We start from the raw sequence: 21299 nt of genomic DNA, 5'->3' as shown, positions 1-21299 counted from the left end.
CATGTACATGTGTGTACCTGTCTTTAAAACATTGCAAGCCATGTACAGGGAACAGTATGGTAAGATCTCAATTTTTGGTGTCTTCTTTTCACAGTGGTTCTTTCCAGTGAAAGTTGACAAGTCAAGAGTGTGCAGGAGAACCTACAAGTTGAGCTGTGACTGGTCGCACCATCAGTGTCAAAGGATGTAGCTGTCAGTTAAAGCCAGAATACTACCTGAATATTCAAAGCAAACTGCATTTGAACTGTACCGCAGACCATTCAATTGCAAAACGAGTCAAACAGAAGTCCCCACTCTACCTATAGGTTACGAAGGATAAACTTTACGCCAGCTACCGGTACTTTCACCCAATATTTTCCCTTTGTTTATGGCACTTGAAACAAGTGATTTGTGGGGGTTTTTTTTGTTTTGTTTTTTTAACAACGTATACTACATGTACTTCCGCGAAAGTACTAGTGTGAAATAATACACTCTTGCTTCACATATTTGTAGTCAAGGTTTTATCAATTACTCCACAATGGCCTCCTCAGGAAATACAAACACTCCTAAGTGTTTGATGTGCAAGTCCCCAGTTGAAAACATGGATAACAGCTGGAGGAGGTACAGCTTGAGGCTCTCAGGCCCTTCCCTTGAACAGTTTGAAGGGCAGGATGGATTCCTTTGTTCTTCATGTAAATCAAAGCATCTGCAACAAACTGCCAGTCAAACACAAATTGGTCAAGCAAAAAAGAGACCTAGCTTCTCTTTCTACTCAAGACAAAAAGCTCGTAAAAAGCCTAAGTATAGTGTGCCACATGTGTCGTCATCACATTCTAAAGTGAACACCCTTCAGAATAGATTCTCTAACAATTATCAATTGGCACAGTATGTTGCAAAGGCAATCAATCAAAGTAAATACTTTCTAGCTATCAGGGCCATTCTTAAACATAGCAAAAGTTCGAGGGAAGCATTCTGTAGGGTTGCCAGCCATGCTGTCCGACTAGAAACCAGCAGTTGTGCAAAAAAACCGCGTGCACTTAAAATACTCCAATGGTCTCTGAACGCTGGAAATATTGCAACCTTCAAATGGGACAAAGTTGTTGAGGAGGCTACTTCGCACATGCCGATTCTTGTAAGTGTTCTTCAAGGTGCTCTTTATCGTCACCAGGCAAAGATACCAACCTTTTGCATGCTTGACCAGCGCCTGGGCTTTATTTTGTCGTTGATTTTGTATTCACATCAGCAGAAATACAATTTCATTCAAAGCTGTGTGTCTTTGAAGCTGAAGAGACACGGATGTACCAATAATCTTCTTGAAAGTTTGCATGCTCTTGGTGTATGCTTAAATCGAAAAGCAACACCCTTGCCAAAAGATATGGTAGGGACAGACTACACCAAAAGACAAAAACAGTGGCAGCTCACTCTGAGTCAGCAGCTCAAGTCAAGTTCAACAGTTGTCGCAGATAGTGAGACCCAAGGAACATCCCCTTCTAATGAAGAGCAAGCAGCTCTTTTGAATGAAACACATTCACCTGTAGATGACCTGGATGATGATAATGCGGCTTCGGATATGAGTGTATCTGCTGACGACAACTCTGATAATGATTCTGTGTCCGTTCCTGTTGCAGCATCTGCTTTAGCTGCAGCAAACGTAGATGATTTGGCAAGTACATCGAGCAAACATGATTCAAGCATTAAGGACACATCACAGGAAAGAAAAGATCAGGCACCTAAAGTAAACCTCATGCCTCTCACACTGCATATTTCACAAAGAATTGAAAACCTTGACCCAGGGTATATCATAGTGTGCGACAGTGTGTTGGTGGAGCTAGCTAGTCCTCGCAGTGGATACAAATTACAGTCTTCAACCTTTGCTGCAAGGAATAGAGTTGCATTTGACCAATCGTTGGATTACACAGTGAAACGTGCAGAAGAAATTCCACTTTCATGTTTTCTTCCAACTTCTGATGACTGGGAAGGATTGAAGCAGAGAATGTGCTTAATTTTGGAGCGCATTTTGAAAGATCATTTGCCATTTTTGAAAGGAGTGGAATGTTCTGTTCCAGAGCAACACCAGCACAGTGATGCCTTGAGTGAAAGAAGTGAAATTGCAAGCTTAGGTGTGATAGATAGAAACCCCTACAGCACACCAGGCTCAGTCCGTATAGGTGAGTCACTTCATCAGTTTGTTCCATCGTACGGTGATGAGTCTTTGTACCCAATTGTATGCTTTGGGGATGGACTCTCTGTGATGAAAATGTTTGATGCTAAATGTGCAAAAGCTAATGGGGTTTCAGCAGCAGATAGGTTGGAGGGACTAGTGCAGTGCCCGCAAGACTTTCATCGAAGAGGAGTTTTACTCGAAGCCACGATGGATAGATTGTTCAAAGAGGAAAGTGCTAAAGAGACGGGTACACTTTTCCAGATTAAAGAAGTCTTTAGTCCTCATTCTGCAAAGAAGTTAGCTGAAAACTTCAGTGATGTCGAAAATCTTCTGAATTTCTGTACACATGCGCTCGTCACCATGCTAGCACTCAAGCTTGGCAAGTTAGATGGAACCACCAAAGCTCCTGCAGATTTTCCAAGTTCAGGAAGAGCCTTCCAGAAAAAGAAATGGCTCACTGAATTCACCGATGAAATGGTAGATTTCTTATGGCCAACACTTCCAAGTGATTGCAGCCTACACAAAGTATGTAAGCAAAAGAAGACACAGGTTTGTCTTGACAAGAAAGATTTTGGTGATATCCTTGATGATATGGTAAAAGACACCAATGGCTGCAAATGTGGTGAGTCTAGTGGTGAAGGCATGATCCGATGTTTCAACGGAAAATGTGGTGCATGGTTTCACTACTCTTGTGCCAATGTTGATGGTCCCGTGGAAGGTGATTGGTGGTGTTCAGCAGAGTGCCAGGCTTCCAAGTCCTACATATATTGTACATGCCATAGAAGGACAGGGAAGGAAGACAATATGATCCAGTGTGAGTTGCAAAGTCATTGTACTTCCGATGAGTGGTACCATCCTGAGTGCATAGGAGGGACTAAAGATGTACCAGATAAGTGGTATTGTTCTCTTGCATGTAAACGACTTGGCTTAAACAAATCCAAAAGTGACGGGGTCCAGGAATATTCCAAAGCCTTGTTATATGAGGGTCTTTGCCATCTAGCCTTCCGTGATGCAGTACGTGAGGGTGATGGACCAGCCATCCTCAGCCACTGGAGGATCAACACCCTGCAGTTTTGGAATAACAAACATCTCAAATATTTCATCTTGGCTCATAACATGCTAGCAGGTGTCAGTGGGTTCTATCCAGCCCGAGTTGCACATGACATGACCTGGAACAGAGTGGCAAATTTAACTGGTCAGGCAGATGGCAATATTGGTCTGGATCTGGTAAAGGAAATCCCAACCCGTGAGTATTGGGAAATGGTGTCCAGAACACAAGATGTGCATTCAGACAAAGAGGGGGAACAGCAGGGCAAACTGAGTGATGAATTTGTACGTGATTTGGAAGGCATCTTCTTGCAATCTCGGACACCTGAATCAACACAAGCTGCTCAGGAGCAACTCAAATTTGATCACGATGTCAAGTATTTCGCTTCTGCGTACATGCACGATGGCCTCTTTGATATTGTTCCGGGTAGACATCACAAGTCCTTCCCTTTTTTCAAGCACACTGTAAACGTGGATTGCCCTGAATTAATGGGGAAAAAACTCTTGCGACTCAGTCAGTGTATGGACAGTTGGAGGAGTGTTGTGAATTCTTGAACGTGCAATTGTCAAATCAATTCAGTCACCATTGTTAGAGGAAACTGAACAGATAAATGTTGGTCTTTCGCAGAGACTTGAGTGTGAGCCATTTATTATTTTATGTCAGTTGTTTGGTCGTTTGAATGAAAGTACGTGTACCAGTACATCTCTGATTTGACTGAAAGTAGGAAAAACATGTTGTGACAGGTATTTGACTAGTCCATCGGTCACACTTGTTGATTGTATTCCATCATATGAATAAAGTTTCTATCCCAGATGGTAATGTACATACATGTATAACTTTAAGTTTGCTAATTTGATCAATGATTACCAATCCCAACATTGGTCAGTGTATAAGTTTGATAGAAGACATACATTTGTGTAAACCCTCTTCAAGGACAGATACCAGCGATACCGGTATTGGCTTCCTTGATAAAATATGTATACCATTATTTTAAGGATTGTGTGTGTTGCTGTGAACTCAACTATTTGCATGTCATGTCTCTGCAAGAAGCAGTTACATAGCGAACTCACCAAGTAAATGACAATAATGAGTTGGTTTTGAAAGGATGCCAGGAGGAAAACAGCAAATATGAGCAGCAGTTGTGATATTCTTAAATATTTTGCATGATACATGTCTTAAAACACAATGCAAGCCATGTACAGGGAACAATATGGAAAGATCTCAATTTTTGGTGTCTTCTCTTCACAGTTGTTCTTTCCACTGATGGTGACAAGTCGAGAGTGTGCAGGAGAATCTACAAGTTGAGCTGTGACTGGTCGCACCAGCTCCATCAGTCTCAAATGATGTAGCTGTCAGTTACAGCCAGAATACTACCTGATTATTTAAGGGAACTGCCTTTTAAGTGTACCGCAGACCATTCAGTTGCAAAATGAGTCAGAAAGAAATAGCCACTGTACCTATAGGTTCCGAAGGATAAACTTTACAACAGCTACTTCCACCCAATACTAACTGTTTGTTCATGCTACTTGAAATAATTGAGAAGTAGTTTATTTATATCTAAAACAATTGATTAACCTATTATATATAGTTCTGCGGAAGTTTAAGTGTAGCGTGAAACAATACACTCTTGCTTCACATATTTGTAGTCAGTACAGTTTTATCAATTGCGCCACAATGACCTCCTCGGGAAATAAAAACACTCCTGAGTGTTTGATGTGCAAGTCCCCAGTTGAAAACACGGACAACAGCTGGAGGAGGTACAGCTTGAGGCTCTCGGGCCCTTCTCTTGAACAATTTGAAGGGCAGGATGGATTCCTTTGTTCTTCATGTAAATCAAAGCATCTGCAACAGACTGCCAGTCAAACACAAATTGGTCAAGCGAAGAAGAGACCTAGCTTCTCGTTTCACTCAACACAAAAAGCTCGTAAAAAGCTTAAGCACAGTGTACCACTTGTGTCGTCTTCACATTCCAAAGAGAAGACCAGTCGGAAAAGATTCTCTAACAATCGTAAACTGGCACAGTATGTTGCAAAGACAGTCAGTGAGAGTAGATACGTTCAAGCTATCAAGGCCATTCTTTGTCATAGCAAATATTCGAGAGAAGCATTCTGTACAGTTGCCAGCAAAGCTGTCCAACTAGAAATGAGCAGATGTGCACTTAAAATACTCCATCGGTCTCTGAACGCTAAAAATATTGCAACCTTCAAATGGGGCAAAGTTGTTGAGGAGGCTACTTCGCACATGCCGATTCTTGTAAATGTTCTTCAAGGTGCTCTTTATCGTCACCAGGCAAGGAAAGCAACCATTTGCATGCCTGACCAGCGCCTGGGCTTTATTTTGTCGTTGATTTTGTATTCACATAAGCAGAAATACAATTTCATTCAAAGCTGTGTGTCTTTGAAGCTGAAGAGACATGGATGTTCAAATAGTCTTTTTGACAGTTTGCATGCTCTTGGTGTATGCTTAAATCGAACACTCAAACTCTCGCCAAAAGATATGGTAAGGACAGACTACACTGAAAAACAAAAACAGTGGCAGCTCACTCTGAGTCAACAGCTCAAGTCAATTGCCACATCTGTGGCAGACGGTGAGACCCAAGGAACATCCCCTTGTAGTGAAGAGCAAGCAGCTCCTTTGAATGAAACACATTTGCCTGTAAATGACCTGGATGATGATAAAGGGTCTTCTGATATGAGTGTGTCTGTTGACGACAACTCTGATAGTGATCCTCTGTCCTCTGCTGTTGCAGAATCTGCTTTAGCAGTAGCAAATGTAGATGATTTGGCAAGCACTTCGAGCAAACCTAAGGTAAAGCACATGCATCCTGCATTGCTTAATTCACTAAGATTAAAATACCTGGACCCTGGGTATATCATAGTGTGCGACAGTGTGTTGGTGGAGCTAGCTAGTCCTCGCAGTGGATACAAATTACAGGCTTCAACCTTTGCTGTAAGGAACAGAGTTGGATATGACCACTCGTTGGATTACACAGTAAAACGTGCAGAAGAAATTCCTCTTTCATGTTTTCTTCCAAGTTCTGATGACTGGGAAGGTTTGAAGCAGAGAATGTGCCAAATTTTGGAGCGCATTTTGAAAGATCATTTGCCGTTTTTGAAAGAAGTGGAATGTTCTGTTTCTGAGACACACCAGCACAGTGATGCCTTGAGTGAAAGAAGTCAAATCGCCAGCTTAGGCGTGATAGATAAAAACCCCTACAGCACATCAGGCTCAGTCCGTATAGTTGAGTCACTTCATCAGTTTGTTCCATCGTATGGTGATGAGACTTTGTACCCAATTGTGTGCTTTGGGGACGGGCTCTCTGTGGTGAAAATGATCGATGCCAAATGTGCAAAAGCTAGTGGGGTTTCTGCAGCAGATAGGTTGGAGGGACTAGTGCAGTGCCCGCAAGACTTTCATCGAAGACAAGTTTTACTCCAAGACACAATGGATAGATTCTTTGAAGAGGACAGTACTAAAGAGACGGGTACACTTTTCCAGATCAAAGAAGACTTTAGTCATCGTTTTGTCAAGCAAAAGGTCGCTGAAAACTTCAATGATGTCGAAAATCTTCTGAATTTCTGTACACATGCGCTCGGCACTATGCTAGCACTCAAGCTTGGCAAGTTAGATGGAACCACCAAAACTCCTGCAGATTTTCCAACTTCAGGAGGAGCCTCCCAGAAAAGGACATGGCTCACTGAATTCACCGAAGAAATGGTAGATTTCTTATGGCCAACACTTCCAAGTGATTGCAGCCTAAAAAACGTATGTAAGCAAAACAAGACACAGGTTTGTCTTGACAAGAAAGACTTTGGTGATATTCTTGATGATATGGTAAAAGACACCAATGGCTGCAAATGTGGTGAGTCCAGTGGAGAAGGAATGATCCGATGTTTCAACGGAAAATGTGGTGCATGGTTTCACTACTCTTGTGCAAATGTTGATGGTCCTGTGGAAGGTGATTGGTGGTGTTCAGCAGAGTGCCAGGCTTCCAAGTCCTACATATATTGTACATGCCATGGAAAGACAGGGAAGGAAGGCAATATGGTCCAGTGTGAGATGCAAAGTCATTGTACTTCCAATGAGTGGTACCATGCAGAGTGCATAAGAGGGGCTAAAGATTTACCAGATGAGTGGTATTGTTCTCCTGCATGTAAACGACTTGGCCGAAACCAATCCAAAAGTGACGGGGTCCAGGAATATTCCAAAGCCTTGTTATATGAGGGTCTTTGCCATCTAGCCTTCCGTGATGCAGTACGTGAGGGTGATGGACCAGCCATCCTCAGCCACTGGAGGATCAACACCCTACAGTTTTGGAACAGCAAACATCTCAAATATTTCATCTTGGCTCATAACATGCTGGCAGGAGTCAACGGATTCTATCCAGCTCGAGTTGCACATGACATGACCTGGAACAGAGTGGCAAATTTAACGGGTCAGGCAGATGGCAATATTGGTCTGGACCTGGTTAAGGAAATCCCAACTGATGAGTATTGGGAAATGGTGTCCAGAACACAAGATGGGCATCCAGAGAAAGGGGAACAGCAGGACAAACTGAGGGATGAATTTTTCCGTAATTTGGAAGGCATCTTCTTGCAATCTCATACATATGAAGCAACACAAGCTGCTCAGGAGCAACTCAAATTTGATCACGATGTCAAGTATTTCACTTCTGCATACATGCACGACGGCCTCTTTGATTTTGTTCCGGGTAGACATCACAAGTCCTTCCCATTTTTCAAACACACTGTTGACGTCAATTGCCCTGAATTAATGGGGAAAAAGCTCTTGCTACTCAGTCAGTGTATGGACAGTTGGAGGGGTGTTACGAAGTCTTGAACATGCAATTGTCAAATCAATTCAGTCACCATTGTTAATGGAAACTTATCAGATACATGTTGAGGGTCTTTTGCAGAGACTTGTGTGTGAGCCATTTATTACTTTATGTCAGTTGTTTGGCCGTTTGAGATGTGGATTCTTTGTGAGTGAGAGTAGACCACATGTCTATGTATCTCGTTGATTGACATGAGTGATACATGTATCTGGTCAATCAACATTTGTTAGTGCAAATCATAATAGTGTGAAATAAATCCTAATAAACAGTGGTTCTGCCATGTTGGTTCTGCCATGTTGGTTCTGTGCTTCAAAATCTAATCGTTGTTCCTACATGACACTTTAAGTTTGCTAATCTGATCAATGATTACCAATCCCAACATTGGTCAGTGTATAAGTTTGATACAAGACATTCATTTGTGTAAACCCTCTTCATGGACAGATACCAGCGATACCGGTATTTGCTACCTTGATATACAAAATGTAAGAAAACGTATACCATTATTTTGAGGATTGTGTGTGTTGCTGTGAATTCAACTATTTCCATGTCATGTATCTACAAGAAGCAGAAACATGGTAAACTCACCAAGTACAATATAGTGACAAATAATGAGTTGGTTTTGAAAGGATGCCACAAGGAAAACAGAAAATAAGAGCAGCAGTTGTGATATTCTTAAATATTTTGCATGATACATGTCTTAAAACACAATGCAAGCCATGTACATGGAACAATATGGAAAGATTTCAATTTTTGGTGTCTTCTCTTCACAGTGGTTCTTCCCAGTGAAAATTGACAAGGCAAGAGTGTGCAGGAGAATCTACAAGTTGAGCTGTGACTGGTCGCACCAGCTCCATCAGTCTTAGATGATGTAGCTGTCAGTTACAGCCAGAATACTACCTGATTATTTAAGGGAACTGCCTTTTAAGTGTACTGCAGACCATTCAGTTGCAAAATGAGTCGGAAAGAAATAGCCACTGTACCTATAGGTTCCGCAGGATAAACTTTACAACAGCTACTTCCACCCAATACTAACCGTTTGTTCATGCTACTTGAAATAAGTGAGAAGTAGTTTATTTATATCTAAAACAATTGATTTACCTATTATATGTAGTTCTGCGGAAGTACCAGTGTAGAGTGAAACAATACACTATTGCTTCACATTTTTGTAGTCAGTACAGTTTTATCAATTGCGCCACAATGACCTCCTCAGGAAATACAAACACTCCCGAGTGTTTGATGTGCAAGTCCCCAGTTGAAAACATGGATAACAGCTGGAGGAGGTACAGCTTGAGGCTCTCAGGCCCTTCCCTTGAACAGTTTGAAGGACAGGATGGATTCCTTTGTTCTTCATGTAAATCAAAGCATCTGCAACAAACTGCCAGTCAAACACAAATTGGTCAAGCGAAGAAGAGACCTAGCTTCTCGTTTTACTCGACACAAAAAGGTCGTAAAAAGCCTAAGTATAGTGTACCACATTCTAAAGTGAATACCCAATCCAAGGGAGTCTTAAGTAAATGTAAATTGATACAGTATCTCTCAAAGGCAATCAAGACAAATCAATACGCTCAGGCTATCAGGGCCATTCTTAATCATAGAAAAAGTTCGAAGAAAGCATTCTGTACGGTTGCCAGCACAGCTGTCCGACAAGAAATCCGCAGGTGTGCACTTAAAATACTCCAATGGTCTCTGAACGCTAAAAATATTGCAACCTTCAAATGGGGCAGAGTTGTTGAGGAGGCTACTTCGCACATGCCAATTCTTGTAAATGTTCTTCAAGGTGCTCTTTATCGTCACCAGGCAAGGAAAGCAACCATTTGCATGCCTGACCAGCGCCTGGGCTTTATTTTGTCGTTGATTTTGTATTCACATAAGCAGAAATACAATTTCATTCAAAGCTGTGTGTCTTTGAAGCTGAAGAGACATGGATGTTCAAATAGTCTTTTTGACAGTTTGCATGCTCTTGGTGTATGCTTAAATCGAAGACTCAAACCCTCGCCAAAAGATATGGTAAGGACAGACTACACTGAAAAACAAAAACAGTGGCAGCTCACTCTGAGTCAACAGCTCAAGTCAATTGCCACATCTGTGGCAGACGGTGAGACCCAAGGAACATCCCCTTGTAGTGAAGAGCAAGCAGCTCCTTTGAATGAAACACATTTGCCTGTAGATGACCTGGATGATGATAAAGGGTCTTCTGATATGAGTGTGTCTGCTGACGACAACTCTGATAGTGATCCTCTGTCCTCTCCTGTTGCAGAATCTGCTTTAGCTGTAGCAAACTTAGATGATTTGGCAAGCACTTCGAGCAGTAAACATTATTCAAGCATTGAGAAAACATCACAGCAAAGAAAAGATCAGGCACCTAAGGTAAAGCACATGCATCCTGCATTGCATAATTCACTAAGATTGAAATACCTGGAACCTGGGTATATCATAGTGTGCGACAGTGTGTTGGTGGAGCTAGCTAGTCCTCGCAGTGGATACAAATTACAGGCTTCAACCTTTGCTGTAAGGAACAGAGTTGGATATGACCAATCGTTGGATTACACAGTAAAACGTGCAGAAGAAATTCCTCTTTCATGTTTTCTTCCAACTTCTGATGATTGGGAAGGTTTGAAGCAGAGAATGTGCCAAATTTTGGAGCGCATTTTGAAAGATCATTTGCCGTTTTTGAAAGAAGTGGAATGTTCTGTTCCTGAGCAACACCAGCACAGTGATGCCTTGAGTGAAAGAAGTCAAATCGCCAGCTTAGGCGTGATAGATAAAAACCCCTACAGCACATCAGGCTCAGTCCGTATAGTTGAGTCACTTCATCAGTTTGTTCCATCGTATGGTGATGACACTTTGTACCCAATTGTGTGCTTTGGGGACGGGCTCTCTGTGATGAAAATGGTTGATGCTAAATGTGCAAAAGCTAACGGGGTTTCAGCAGCAGATAGGTTGGAGGGACTAGTGCAGTGCCCGCAAGACTTTCACCGAAGAGGAGTTTTACTCCAAGACACAATGGATAGATTCTTCAAAGAGGACAGTACTAAAGAGACAGGTACACTTTTCCAGATTAAAGAAGACTTTTTTCATCGTTCTGTCAAGCAGAAGGTCGCTGAAAACTTCAATGATGTCGAAAATCTTCTGAATTTCTGTACACATGCGCTCAGCACCATGCTAGCACTCAAGCTTGGCAAGTTAGATGGAACCACCAAAACTCCTGCAGATTTTCCAACTTCAAGAGGAGCCTCCCAGAAAAGGACATGGCTCACTGAATTCACCGAAGAAATGGTAGATTTCTTATGGCCAACACTTCCAAGTGATTGCAGCCTAGAAAACGTATGTAAGCAAAACAAGACACAGGTTTGTCTTGACAAGAAAGACTTTGGTGATATTCTTGATGACATGGTAAAAGACACCAATGGCTGCAAATGTGGTGAGTCCAGTGGAGAAGGAATGATCCGATGTTTCAACGGAAAATGTGGTGCATGGTTTCACTACTCTTGTGCAAATGTTGATGGTCCCGTGGAAGGTGATTGGTGGTGTTCAGCAGAGTGCCAGGCTTCCAAGTCCTACATATATTGTAAATGCCATAAAAAGACAGGGAAGGAAGGCAATATGGTCCAGTGTGAGATGCAAAGTCATTGTACTTCCAATGAGTGGTACCATGCAGAGTGCATAAGAGGGGCTAAAGATTTACCAGATGAGTGGTATTGTTCTCCTGCATGTAAACGACTTGGCCGAAACCAATCCAAAAGTGACGGGGTCCAGGAATATTCCAAAGCCTTGTTATATGAGGGTCTTTGCCATCTAGCCTTCCGTGATGCAGTACGTGAGGGTGATGGACCAGCCATCCTCAGCCACTGGAGGATCAACACCCTACAGTTTTGGAACAGCAAACATCTCAAATATTTCATCTTGGCTCATAACATGCTGGCAGGAGTCAACGGGTTCTATCCAGCCCGAGTTGCACATGACATGACCTGGAACAGAGTGGCAAATTTAACGGGTCAGGCAGATGGCAATATTGGTCTGGACCTGGTTAAGGAAATCCCAACTGATGAGTATTGGGAAATGGTGTCCAGAACACAAGATAGGCATCCAGAGAAAGGGGAACAGCAGGACAAACTGAGGGATGAATTTTTACGTAATTTGGAAGGCATCTTCTTGCAATCTCATACATATGAAGCAAAACAAGCTGCTCAGGAGCAACTCAAATTTGATCACGATGTCAAGTATTTCACTTCTGCATACATGCACGACGGCCTCTTTGATTTTGTTCCGGGTAGACATCACAAGTCCTTTCCATTATTCAAGAACACTGTAAATGTGAACTGCCCTGAATTAATGGGGGAAAAGCTCTTGCAACTCAGTCAGTGTATGGACAGTTGCAGAGATGTTGCGAAGTCTTGAACATGCAGTTGTCAAATCAATGCAGTCACCATTGTAAATAGGGGAAACTGAACTTCTACACGTAGAGGGTCTCATGTAGAGACTTGTGCGTGTGCCATTTATTATTTTATGTCAATTGTTTGGCCATTTGAGATGCAGATTCCTCATGACTGAGAGTAGACCACATGTCTACAATCTCGTTTAGTGACATTTGTTAGTGCAAACCATTTGTGCAAACTAAATTCCAATCAACAGTGGTTCATCCTTGGTAGTTCTGTGCTTCAAAATCTAATCGTTGTTCGTACGTTACACAGAATGCATCAGTGTAAGGATATTGTTTCACCCTTGGACCCTTATGTGCCTGGCATTGATGGATTGGTGGTCTATGCATGAACATGTATGTATCGACCGTGAATGTTGTCGCTTGGATTCGTAGGACTTAATTTTCTTTTGTGCCATAACAGTATCTAGGATTATGCCTTTTAGTGCGTTTCCCAATACTGCTTGGCATCTTCCGGTACTACTTCTATTCTGAAAACACTTCAAGTACATTCGTTTTGACTTAGAGACTTGTGACGCATGTGTCACTTTGACAAGGTACAAAGTTGATCTACAATGTATTGCTTTGGATGTGTTGTCATTTGGCTGTCTTGGGACAGATTTCGACGTCATGTATCAGATGAACATTTTCATACCTCAGTTCCGGTGTATGATGTACGTGTAGTCCGTGCCTGCAGAAATCTAGATCGATATTGTGTAACACATTTCTTTGCATATTTGTTTTTTTTGGGGGGGGTGATAAGATTTGAAGTTGTGTTCTTTTTAATGTGCATTTTTGTTAAGTCCTAGCAGCTACATGTCTGACCTACAGAAATCAAAATATCTCATCAGGACTCCAATGGGTGATGTTACAAAGCAACAAGTTGTCACTATTCTGGATGTATGTAACCAGCAAAATGCCATTGGCAATGTAGTCCTACACAAGTGTCGCCATACTTCAAAAATTCATGTGATCTGGAGAAAAAAATGTTTGTATCGGCCTTACAAAGGGAGTCAGGTTGGCACAGTGTACTACAACTGCAACCTGTTTAAAACTATCCCATTCAAGTTGATTTATTTTTCCTTCAAGCCAGATCTGCTTTGCCCAGCCAAGCTCTGTGGGAACTCATTCAAGACTTTCCTTCCAGCTTTGACACTGAACTAGTCTTGGTTGTTAAACTTTCTTTCCAGAATCTGTTGTAGAACCTGTGGTTTCTTGTCTTGGCCAGAACGATCAGTAAAAACGTGGTTTTTTCTTAAATTAAACCACATGTTTTTCATGCGCTGGTGTTCTGAGCTACATATAAGCCAATCATTTTCAATTCTCCAGCTTGACATTTAGGCAGAGTCTCTACTACCGCTAGGTTAACTTCCCCAGTTACTTCCTGTTGTGGCACACCTTAGTCAAGGTTTGCGACAGTACTCTGTTCAGTAATTCACTCTGCTGTCTCCTTTGTCTTTATCCAAACTGATTCTGTCATGCTTTCCCACCTTGGAATGATTTTTCTGTCATGATGATGCTCTGAGTTATGATCGATCATGTGCTCTGATACTGTCAAACCTTGGCATAATATGTCATCTTTATTGTTCATCACATACCTGCAACACCTGATGCATTCACATACCTGCAATACCTGATGCATTCCTAAAACCATGATGATACATCATCATCATTATCATACTTCTCTCAATTTACTCAAGACAACCCAACCGCAGAAACACACACACTCACTGAAATATTTCAGATGATGGTGCCACCACTTCATGTTACAAAAGTAGTTTTGATACAGTTTCATTAGCTCCCCTATGAAATACATTGCCTACAAGTCATACAAATGTATACAGATCCAATAAGTACCAAAAAATCATAAACAGAATAACAAAACAACAAGTGCATTATTCATGAATATTGAAACCATTTGAGCAAACTTATACCAGAATTGTTCAGCCAATCTAAACTCCTCAGCTCGCCCACATTTTTATGAATCATCTTGAAGGAAAAATTGAGACCGAGTGTTTGCCAACTTTTAAACCCAATAATTTTTTTTTTGGACAAGATGAACCAATGTTATTTTCAGGCTTCCTTTTTGGAAATGAGATTTAACAAAAGAATCCATCCAGGGCAAGTGGTTTTCTAGTTAATTACCTAATATTTGGTAACATTGTCCAGTTGGTATTTATCCATCAGGTTGTTTTTTTTTAATGGGGGGAGCAGCATTTTAATATGTGCGAATGTCTTATAGACCGATATACTTTATATGTGTGGCTTAGAAAGTATTGACTGAAAATAGCCGTGAATCTTTCCCTAGAAATTTAGAATGAAAGATGTTCATGCACAGTCGAGTCTTGTTATAACAAACTCGTTCGGACCTAGCCAAATTGTTTGTTATATCAGAATTGTGTATTAAGAGGAACCCATTCATTGTGCACATAAATGCACAGTCGGGACCAAGGCTTAATGTTTGTTATAACCAGAATTTTTTTTATGAACAGAGTTTGTACTAACAAGAGTCGACTGTACATGTACATATTTGGGATTGAAAGGGAGTATGAAGCCAGCTTGAGCTGTTTGCTTGTTTTCTAAGTTTTTGGGGGGCGTCTTTGTGGGGGGTTTGGATATAAATATTGCAGCCTGAATATAAATTGAACTAAAGCAAGTATGCGGTTGAAACAAGATTCCATGTACAAAGCATGTTAGTTAATGTACATGTACAGTTTTGCGTAACAGAAGAATGTTAAGAGCGAATGTATAAAGTTCAACAAAAATGCATGTTTAGCCGGTACATGTGTATGTAAATAGTACACCTGCGTACAGAAATTAATACATGTATTGTATGCAGCAACAGTGATTTGCCAGCACAATTGTTTTTCTTAATTTATTTTTTAGTTTGTACAAACGAGAAGTTTGAATGTTGACTTAATGTTTATGATCGGTATATGTAATGCTAATTCTTGTGTTGAAAGTGTAAATACTACTTGGCACAGTTATATCATGTGCCAGGACATTTTTTCTTTTCAGTTTGCACAAAAGAAAAAAGCTTGAATTCCAACTTTGTTATGTATAAGTGATGCTAACATTGCATCCAAAAATGTAAATACTAAGTGTATATCATGGCAAAAGTTACACCATGTGCCTGTTTTTATATAACATCTACCTGTATTGTTTTGTATACCATGGGTTTTCCACCCAGATGAGTGTCACACATGAGTTGTAACACAGTAGGAATGACAATGGTCTACGTGCACTTACACATTCCAAAGAACTAAACTCCTGGAAATTTCTGGGGAAAATGTGGAGAATTTGCAGTTTTTCATGTGGAGACTTTTGCCATTGACACAAAGTTTGTAATTTCTCTCTTGTTTTGTTTTCAATGGCTTTTAATTAAAAACAATTAAGTCAGATTGTAATATTAGAATTTGTGTACCTGAAAGAAAGCTAAAGATGTTGAAATTGAAGAGCATGTTGCATGCATGCAGAGATTGTTTTCTCAAAGTACAACAAAGGGTAAACAATTTAGTTGATGGTGTTACATGTAACTTTGCATAAAAAGAGAAACATTTGAAATTCAACAAAATTTGAATGTTATGTTTTGCGATGCTAATGATTCCATTAGTAGTTTGTAAATATTATTCAGTTTAACTATTTGTCATTTTGCTGCATCTACATGTATTATATTAGAGGCACCAAAATGAGTGTCCATGAGATCAAAGCAGTTCTGGGTTTTGCTTTGTTTCTGGTTTTTGGGTTTTTGGTTGTTTTTTTGTTTGTTTTGTTTTTTGTAGTAGTAGCAAGTGTTAGAACAGATACAACCACGGTCTGTGAAAAAGTAGAAGTTGTAAAGAACAAAACACACCTGGGGAATGTTTGGTTAATTATTATTTTGCATTTGATGTTCAGTAACATCATGTGATTTTGCACCGAGATGAGTGCCATGGGTGTAAAAATATAGGTTTTTGTGAGTTCTAAAATTAGAAATATTAAGTAATAGCGCAAGAAGTACACATTACAAAAAAATACCAAAATCCTGGAAACTGATTTTCCATTCTGTTTTGGTGGAAATATACTTTTGACATAAATTTAGGTACATTTTTTCTTACTTTCAATTTCGAAAAAAATCACATCAGATTTATATGTTACAATTTGTGGGACAAGTGAAGTGATCCATGAATTGTACATGATAGATACATGAACATGTATATACCTTCTTCTTCTTTTTTACATGTTATGAGATATGCAGTGTACAGTAAGAATGTGATTCAGAAATGTTTGGACAAAAGTTAAGTCCTTGGGATTATTTTTAAGTAGATGTAGGATTGATGATGACAGACAACGTTGCACTTAAGAGGAATCCAATCGTTTTTAAGAGGAATCCTTATTGGCTATGTATGTGACTAATAGATCATTTAGAGATTTTTGTGAATGATAGTCCTAGGTCTAACAATTGCAAGGAAATATTGATTCTTGTGTTCTTGCATTCTTTATTATCAAACAAGTTATCACAAAGTACAGTATTTACACCAAAAGCACTTTAAAAACATCCATGTTGATTGTATGTTAACCAAATGAAGAAGCGACAGAAGAATGTTTGCAGGGATTTTATTTGTTTCTTAAAGAGTGTAAATATAGGTTCATGTCCGGTACACACGACAGTCTTCCTATCAGTCTTAGATATACATTTTGTGATACAGCACCAAGATGAGTGCAACACGTATCGTAATACATGTACATGTACAAGTTAGTGTTACATGTAATTCGTTTCATTTGGTAAAGGCTAAGAGAAAGTGCTGATTCAATACAGGCGTTTGTTTTGCCAATTCTGGCTCCATGCAAGTTCCAATATTCTCATTATGACTTATGAGTGAAAAGAGATCACTCAAAACCAATCGTTTTATTGACTAGCTGTGTAGGCCTTTTTGTAGACCACCACGGTGGAAGTACAGACTATTGACACTGAGTTGAATATTATGCCAAGGAGGAAGTGCATATATGGATATGAATCTTCATGGAAAATATCTTAACAAACAAATCACATGGACATTACAGAATGTCAGAACCCAAAGGCCTAAGTCATACTTGGAATAGAAAGTAATGGCCATGAGCCATCAATATTGAGTGACTATTATTATTTTTGTGCGAAATGTACACTGTACTTGCATCTTAATGAGTAATATGTTCTGGTCACCTGAAGGTTTTTGACTGAGTTAAATTGTGAAACATTTAAAACTGTTGTAATTGTTGAAATAAAAATTAATTTCAATTGTTTAAAAAGAAAATTGTCTTGTTGACTGTCTCCTAAAACAAAGGTTGTATTTATTTAGCAGGCATCAGTCGCCCGGAATCCTGTTTCCTGACGTCACATTTGCTTCACATTCGCGATCCGATCCGAACTCAAAAGGGAATGTACATCATTGGCTCTTGATGTAATTTTCAGAACTGAACTATTTGAGGGGTTAGTGTAATAGATCAAATATTGTTACACTGACATGTTTGAAGTTTTGTGTTCGAAAATGCTGGGAAAACCGAGAAAAACAAAAATATTTGAGTAGTCTGGTTCCCTGACTCCACTAAAGATGAAATGAATCAATTTATAGATATCGGAACATTGAATGGTAAGGGCACCAGTTGTAGCTGGCCTGCACCCGTTCATGAACATGTAACCAATAGCAAACAAAATTTGGACTGAAAAAAGTGTAAAGTTGGCGCAGAAGTTCAAAATAGTTAGGTTTTTCCAATGGTGGTCGGCCGACCACCGTTGGAAATGTATACAAAAATACAATTTTCTTGAAAATGACTTCCTACCAGGTGCCATAATTTTACAGGATGCTTTAGACTGTCATTTACCAACATCCTAGTAAGATATTTCATCCTAGTAAGATATTTTTTGGTTTAAATTTTGCCCTGTTGGTGTCGGGAGCGCTTGTATTGTCTCTGCAATGACTCGGTCTTGTGTTGGAGCGAGTTATGTGCCAAGAAAATAATCTCTTGCTTGTGGCATAGGCCTAACTATAGGTCTAAAGTTCAGGGGAACTCATTGGATACATACTTTTTAGGTGGGGTTCGGGTGGGGGCACTGATCTGATGAGGGAACTAATTTTGTTCATCAAGTAAAGATTTTGAAGGGGGGCCACCGGGGGAACGGGGTGGAGCACGTGGCCTATATACATGTAGTTGTACGCCACTGCTTCACGCACGGAGTCAGGCTTGTGTGTACATCTTTCCTGTCATATCCATGAATGCATATTATGCGACCAGTTTCGGTGATAAATGGTTCAAATTAGGACTGCATCTTGGCCTTAAAGGGAAAATACAACATTTGCAAACATCAAAAACTACCAAATCATTTTGAAATACCTCGCTGGACTGTTAGTGAATGACAGTGTAAAGCATCCTGTAAAATCATGGCACCTGGTATACTGTCATTTTCAAGAAAAGTGGTATTTTTGTATCAATTTCCAACGCTGGTCGGCCGACCAGCATTGGAAAAAACTGGCTTTTTTTTCAAATACTGGCCCCAACTGACCATCGCACGTGTTTGCATGATCGATTACACACCTATGAACGGGTACAAGCCAGCTAGACTGGTTCCCTGACCTTACAATTCCCCAATGTATGTAAACTGCTCTGATTCTTCTTAAATGGAGTCAGGGAACTAGACTACAGGAAAATGATTGTTTTTCTTGGTTTTTATAGCATTTTTGAACCCAAAACCTCAAAAAAGTCAGTGTAACTATATTTGCTATATATTTCCAACCCCCCAATTCCATCCATTTCTGAAAATTACAGCAAAAGCAAATGATGTATATTCATCAACGGGTTACCACCTGTGGTACCACCTGTGTGATGATCAACAACCTCGCCAATTCAGGCGCATTGTGGCGAAATGAGCTATACACTCTTGTGGCGGGAATAACTAGATGACACAACAGTCTGACCTGATCGAAGGATGGAATTGGACCTGACCAAGTTAACCCACAAAAAATATTTATTAACCTCACGCAAGGAGGAGTGGCTACCAAAACGCAAGGGGGGGGGGGTATAGTTAACGAACGGCGGACTAAGCCTAGGGGCAGTTTGTTTGACGGAAATATACCGCCAATCTGTGATTCAGCAATAGACTTTATTGATAATAGAGGGGACTAACTTATTCAGATATATCCCACAGAGAGCTAGACTAAGCTTCACAGTGACGAGTGATTCCAAAGACGATGATCAATAATCTTTAATCCAGGCTCACACTTGACATGTACATATGTTTATACACACAACGACAATCTTATACAAGGATAAGCTACTAGAGTATACAAATAATCTTAGCAAGGGTCAAGTCTCTTTTATTACAACCGCGAGTGGTCAACTGCACCACTTCATAAACTTGACTTATCATAAACTTAATATAAGGCCAACAAAAAAAGTCTCTGGTTTCTGGTATGGAGCTTGCCCAAAATGTGGTGCGGCGACGTGGTTTTTTTTTTTTTTACCTGATTTTTTTTGCTTCAAATGTCGGCTGATGACTGCAAATGGTGCCCGACTAAACTTAGTGCAAATATATGGGAGTCCAGAGAGGCCACATAAAGCTTATTCTTGACCATAACCCAATCTAAAAACACGTTAAAATTGTGCAGCAGCAGGATTCCAGTCAAACCAGTGAGTTTGGCGGTCTTGAGACATCATCTTTCATTGAAAAAAAAAACTTTTTCAGTTTGCCGACGCGCATGGCTACGGCGACGCGCGCGCATACCAGATACCAGAGACTTTTTTTTGCCTAATATAAAGCTTAATTAAGGCTCAACTGTATTTGAAGACTTAATATAAAACTTAAGAGCTTAACCTTTGCTTTAAGGTTTAACACAAAAAGCTTATCTTTTATTTAGTAATTCAATATAATAGTAAAGGCGTTAACTTGTTCTTTATTATATAATATAAGACTTAAGAGATACCTCCTACTTTGTATTTCAATATAAACCTTAAGGGTCTATGTTTTACTTTGTAAGTCAATATAAAACTTAAGAGTTGTCTTTCTCTTTATGACTCAATATGAAACTTAACGAGTTAACTTGGACTTTGTATTTCAATATAACTCTTAAGGTGTTATGTTTTACTTTATAATTCAATGAAACACATAAAGGCTTAACTTTTACTTTATAAAACAATGAAAGACTTAAGAATTATGTGCCTCAAATAAACCTCAAAATTATGTGCCTCCAATATGCCTCAAATATACCTCAGGACTTGTGTATACCTCAAATATACCTCAAATTATGTGCCTCAAAATATATACCTCAAATATATCTCAGGGCTTGTAACTTATCAAAAAGTGGTCATCTGCACCACTGAACGAAATAATTGGGAAGTGTTCTTTCCCTTAACTCAGAATAACATAAACGGTCTACAATAACAAGCTAGATTGATACACGAATAATCCTAGCTGACTTCTTGACAATCACACAAGCCAAACTGCAAAATGAGGTACATGTACTTGTGACTCGTAAAATAACCCACACACTCGGCAGGTTATTCCCAAGCACTCAAAATAACCCCGTGATTATTTAGAGGGTGATTAAAATAGTCTCCGTAGTTCCCTCCGCCAGCTTCGGGAAGCTTACCCAGTAAGCGTATGGAAATCGCGAGCGCTCTGATCAGCCAGGGCCGCCCAACCGCAGCTACACCATGTTCGGCACAGAACAACGGCATGCAATTCCCTCTAAAGTCAGGTGAACTTTTCAGTGTACATGTAGCCGGATTTAGTTCCTTGCATTACCCTGATAATTTAAGTCTTATTTACTAAGATTTTAGTGGGTTATTGGAAGTTACAGGCATGCAACTTTTCAGCTGATCATCTGATTTCCTCTTTTTTGAC

General features: G+C 40.0%; 2 protein-coding genes across 11 annotated transcripts in view; both read left to right on the top strand.

Annotated features, from left to right (window-relative positions):
* LOC119720342 overlaps window positions 1-17715 on the top strand; it is a 40591-nt gene extending 22876 nt beyond the window's left edge. For 3 of the 10 annotated variants that reach the window (XM_038189990.1, XM_038189989.1, XM_038189988.1), the window contains one exon: window positions 8796-17715. In XM_038189990.1, the coding sequence (XP_038045918.1) occupies window positions 9223-12423 (3201 nt within the window). In that variant the 5' untranslated portion in view covers window positions 8796-9222 and the 3' untranslated portion in view covers window positions 12424-17715. Of the gene's footprint in view, window positions 1-94; window positions 1155-4439 lie in introns of those variants that run through there. The other 7 variants (XM_038189994.1, XM_038189993.1, XM_038189992.1 and 4 more) reach the window with 5 other exon arrangements.
* On the top strand, window positions 428-4830 carry LOC119720343. Its single transcript, XM_038189995.1, has one exon. It carries the CDS (start codon window positions 518-520, stop codon window positions 3743-3745), a length of 3228 nt encoding a protein of 1075 aa, XP_038045923.1. The 5' UTR covers window positions 428-517; the 3' UTR covers window positions 3746-4830.
* Window positions 17716-21299: the final 3584 nt, after the last annotated feature.

This window comes from Patiria miniata, unplaced genomic scaffold, assembly GCF_015706575.1.
Source record: "Patiria miniata isolate m_02_andy unplaced genomic scaffold, ASM1570657v1 HiC_scaffold_9, whole genome shotgun sequence".
Classification (NCBI taxonomy): Eukaryota; Metazoa; Echinodermata; class Asteroidea; order Valvatida; family Asterinidae; genus Patiria; species Patiria miniata.
This window is presented reverse-complemented; position numbering and strand designations above follow the sequence as displayed.

What these genes read in the sequence shown, in the direction of transcription:
- LOC119720343 (XM_038189995.1), top strand. Translation starts at nt 518, where the DNA reads ATGGCCTCCTCAGGAAATACAAACACTCCTAAGTGTTTGATGTGCAAG.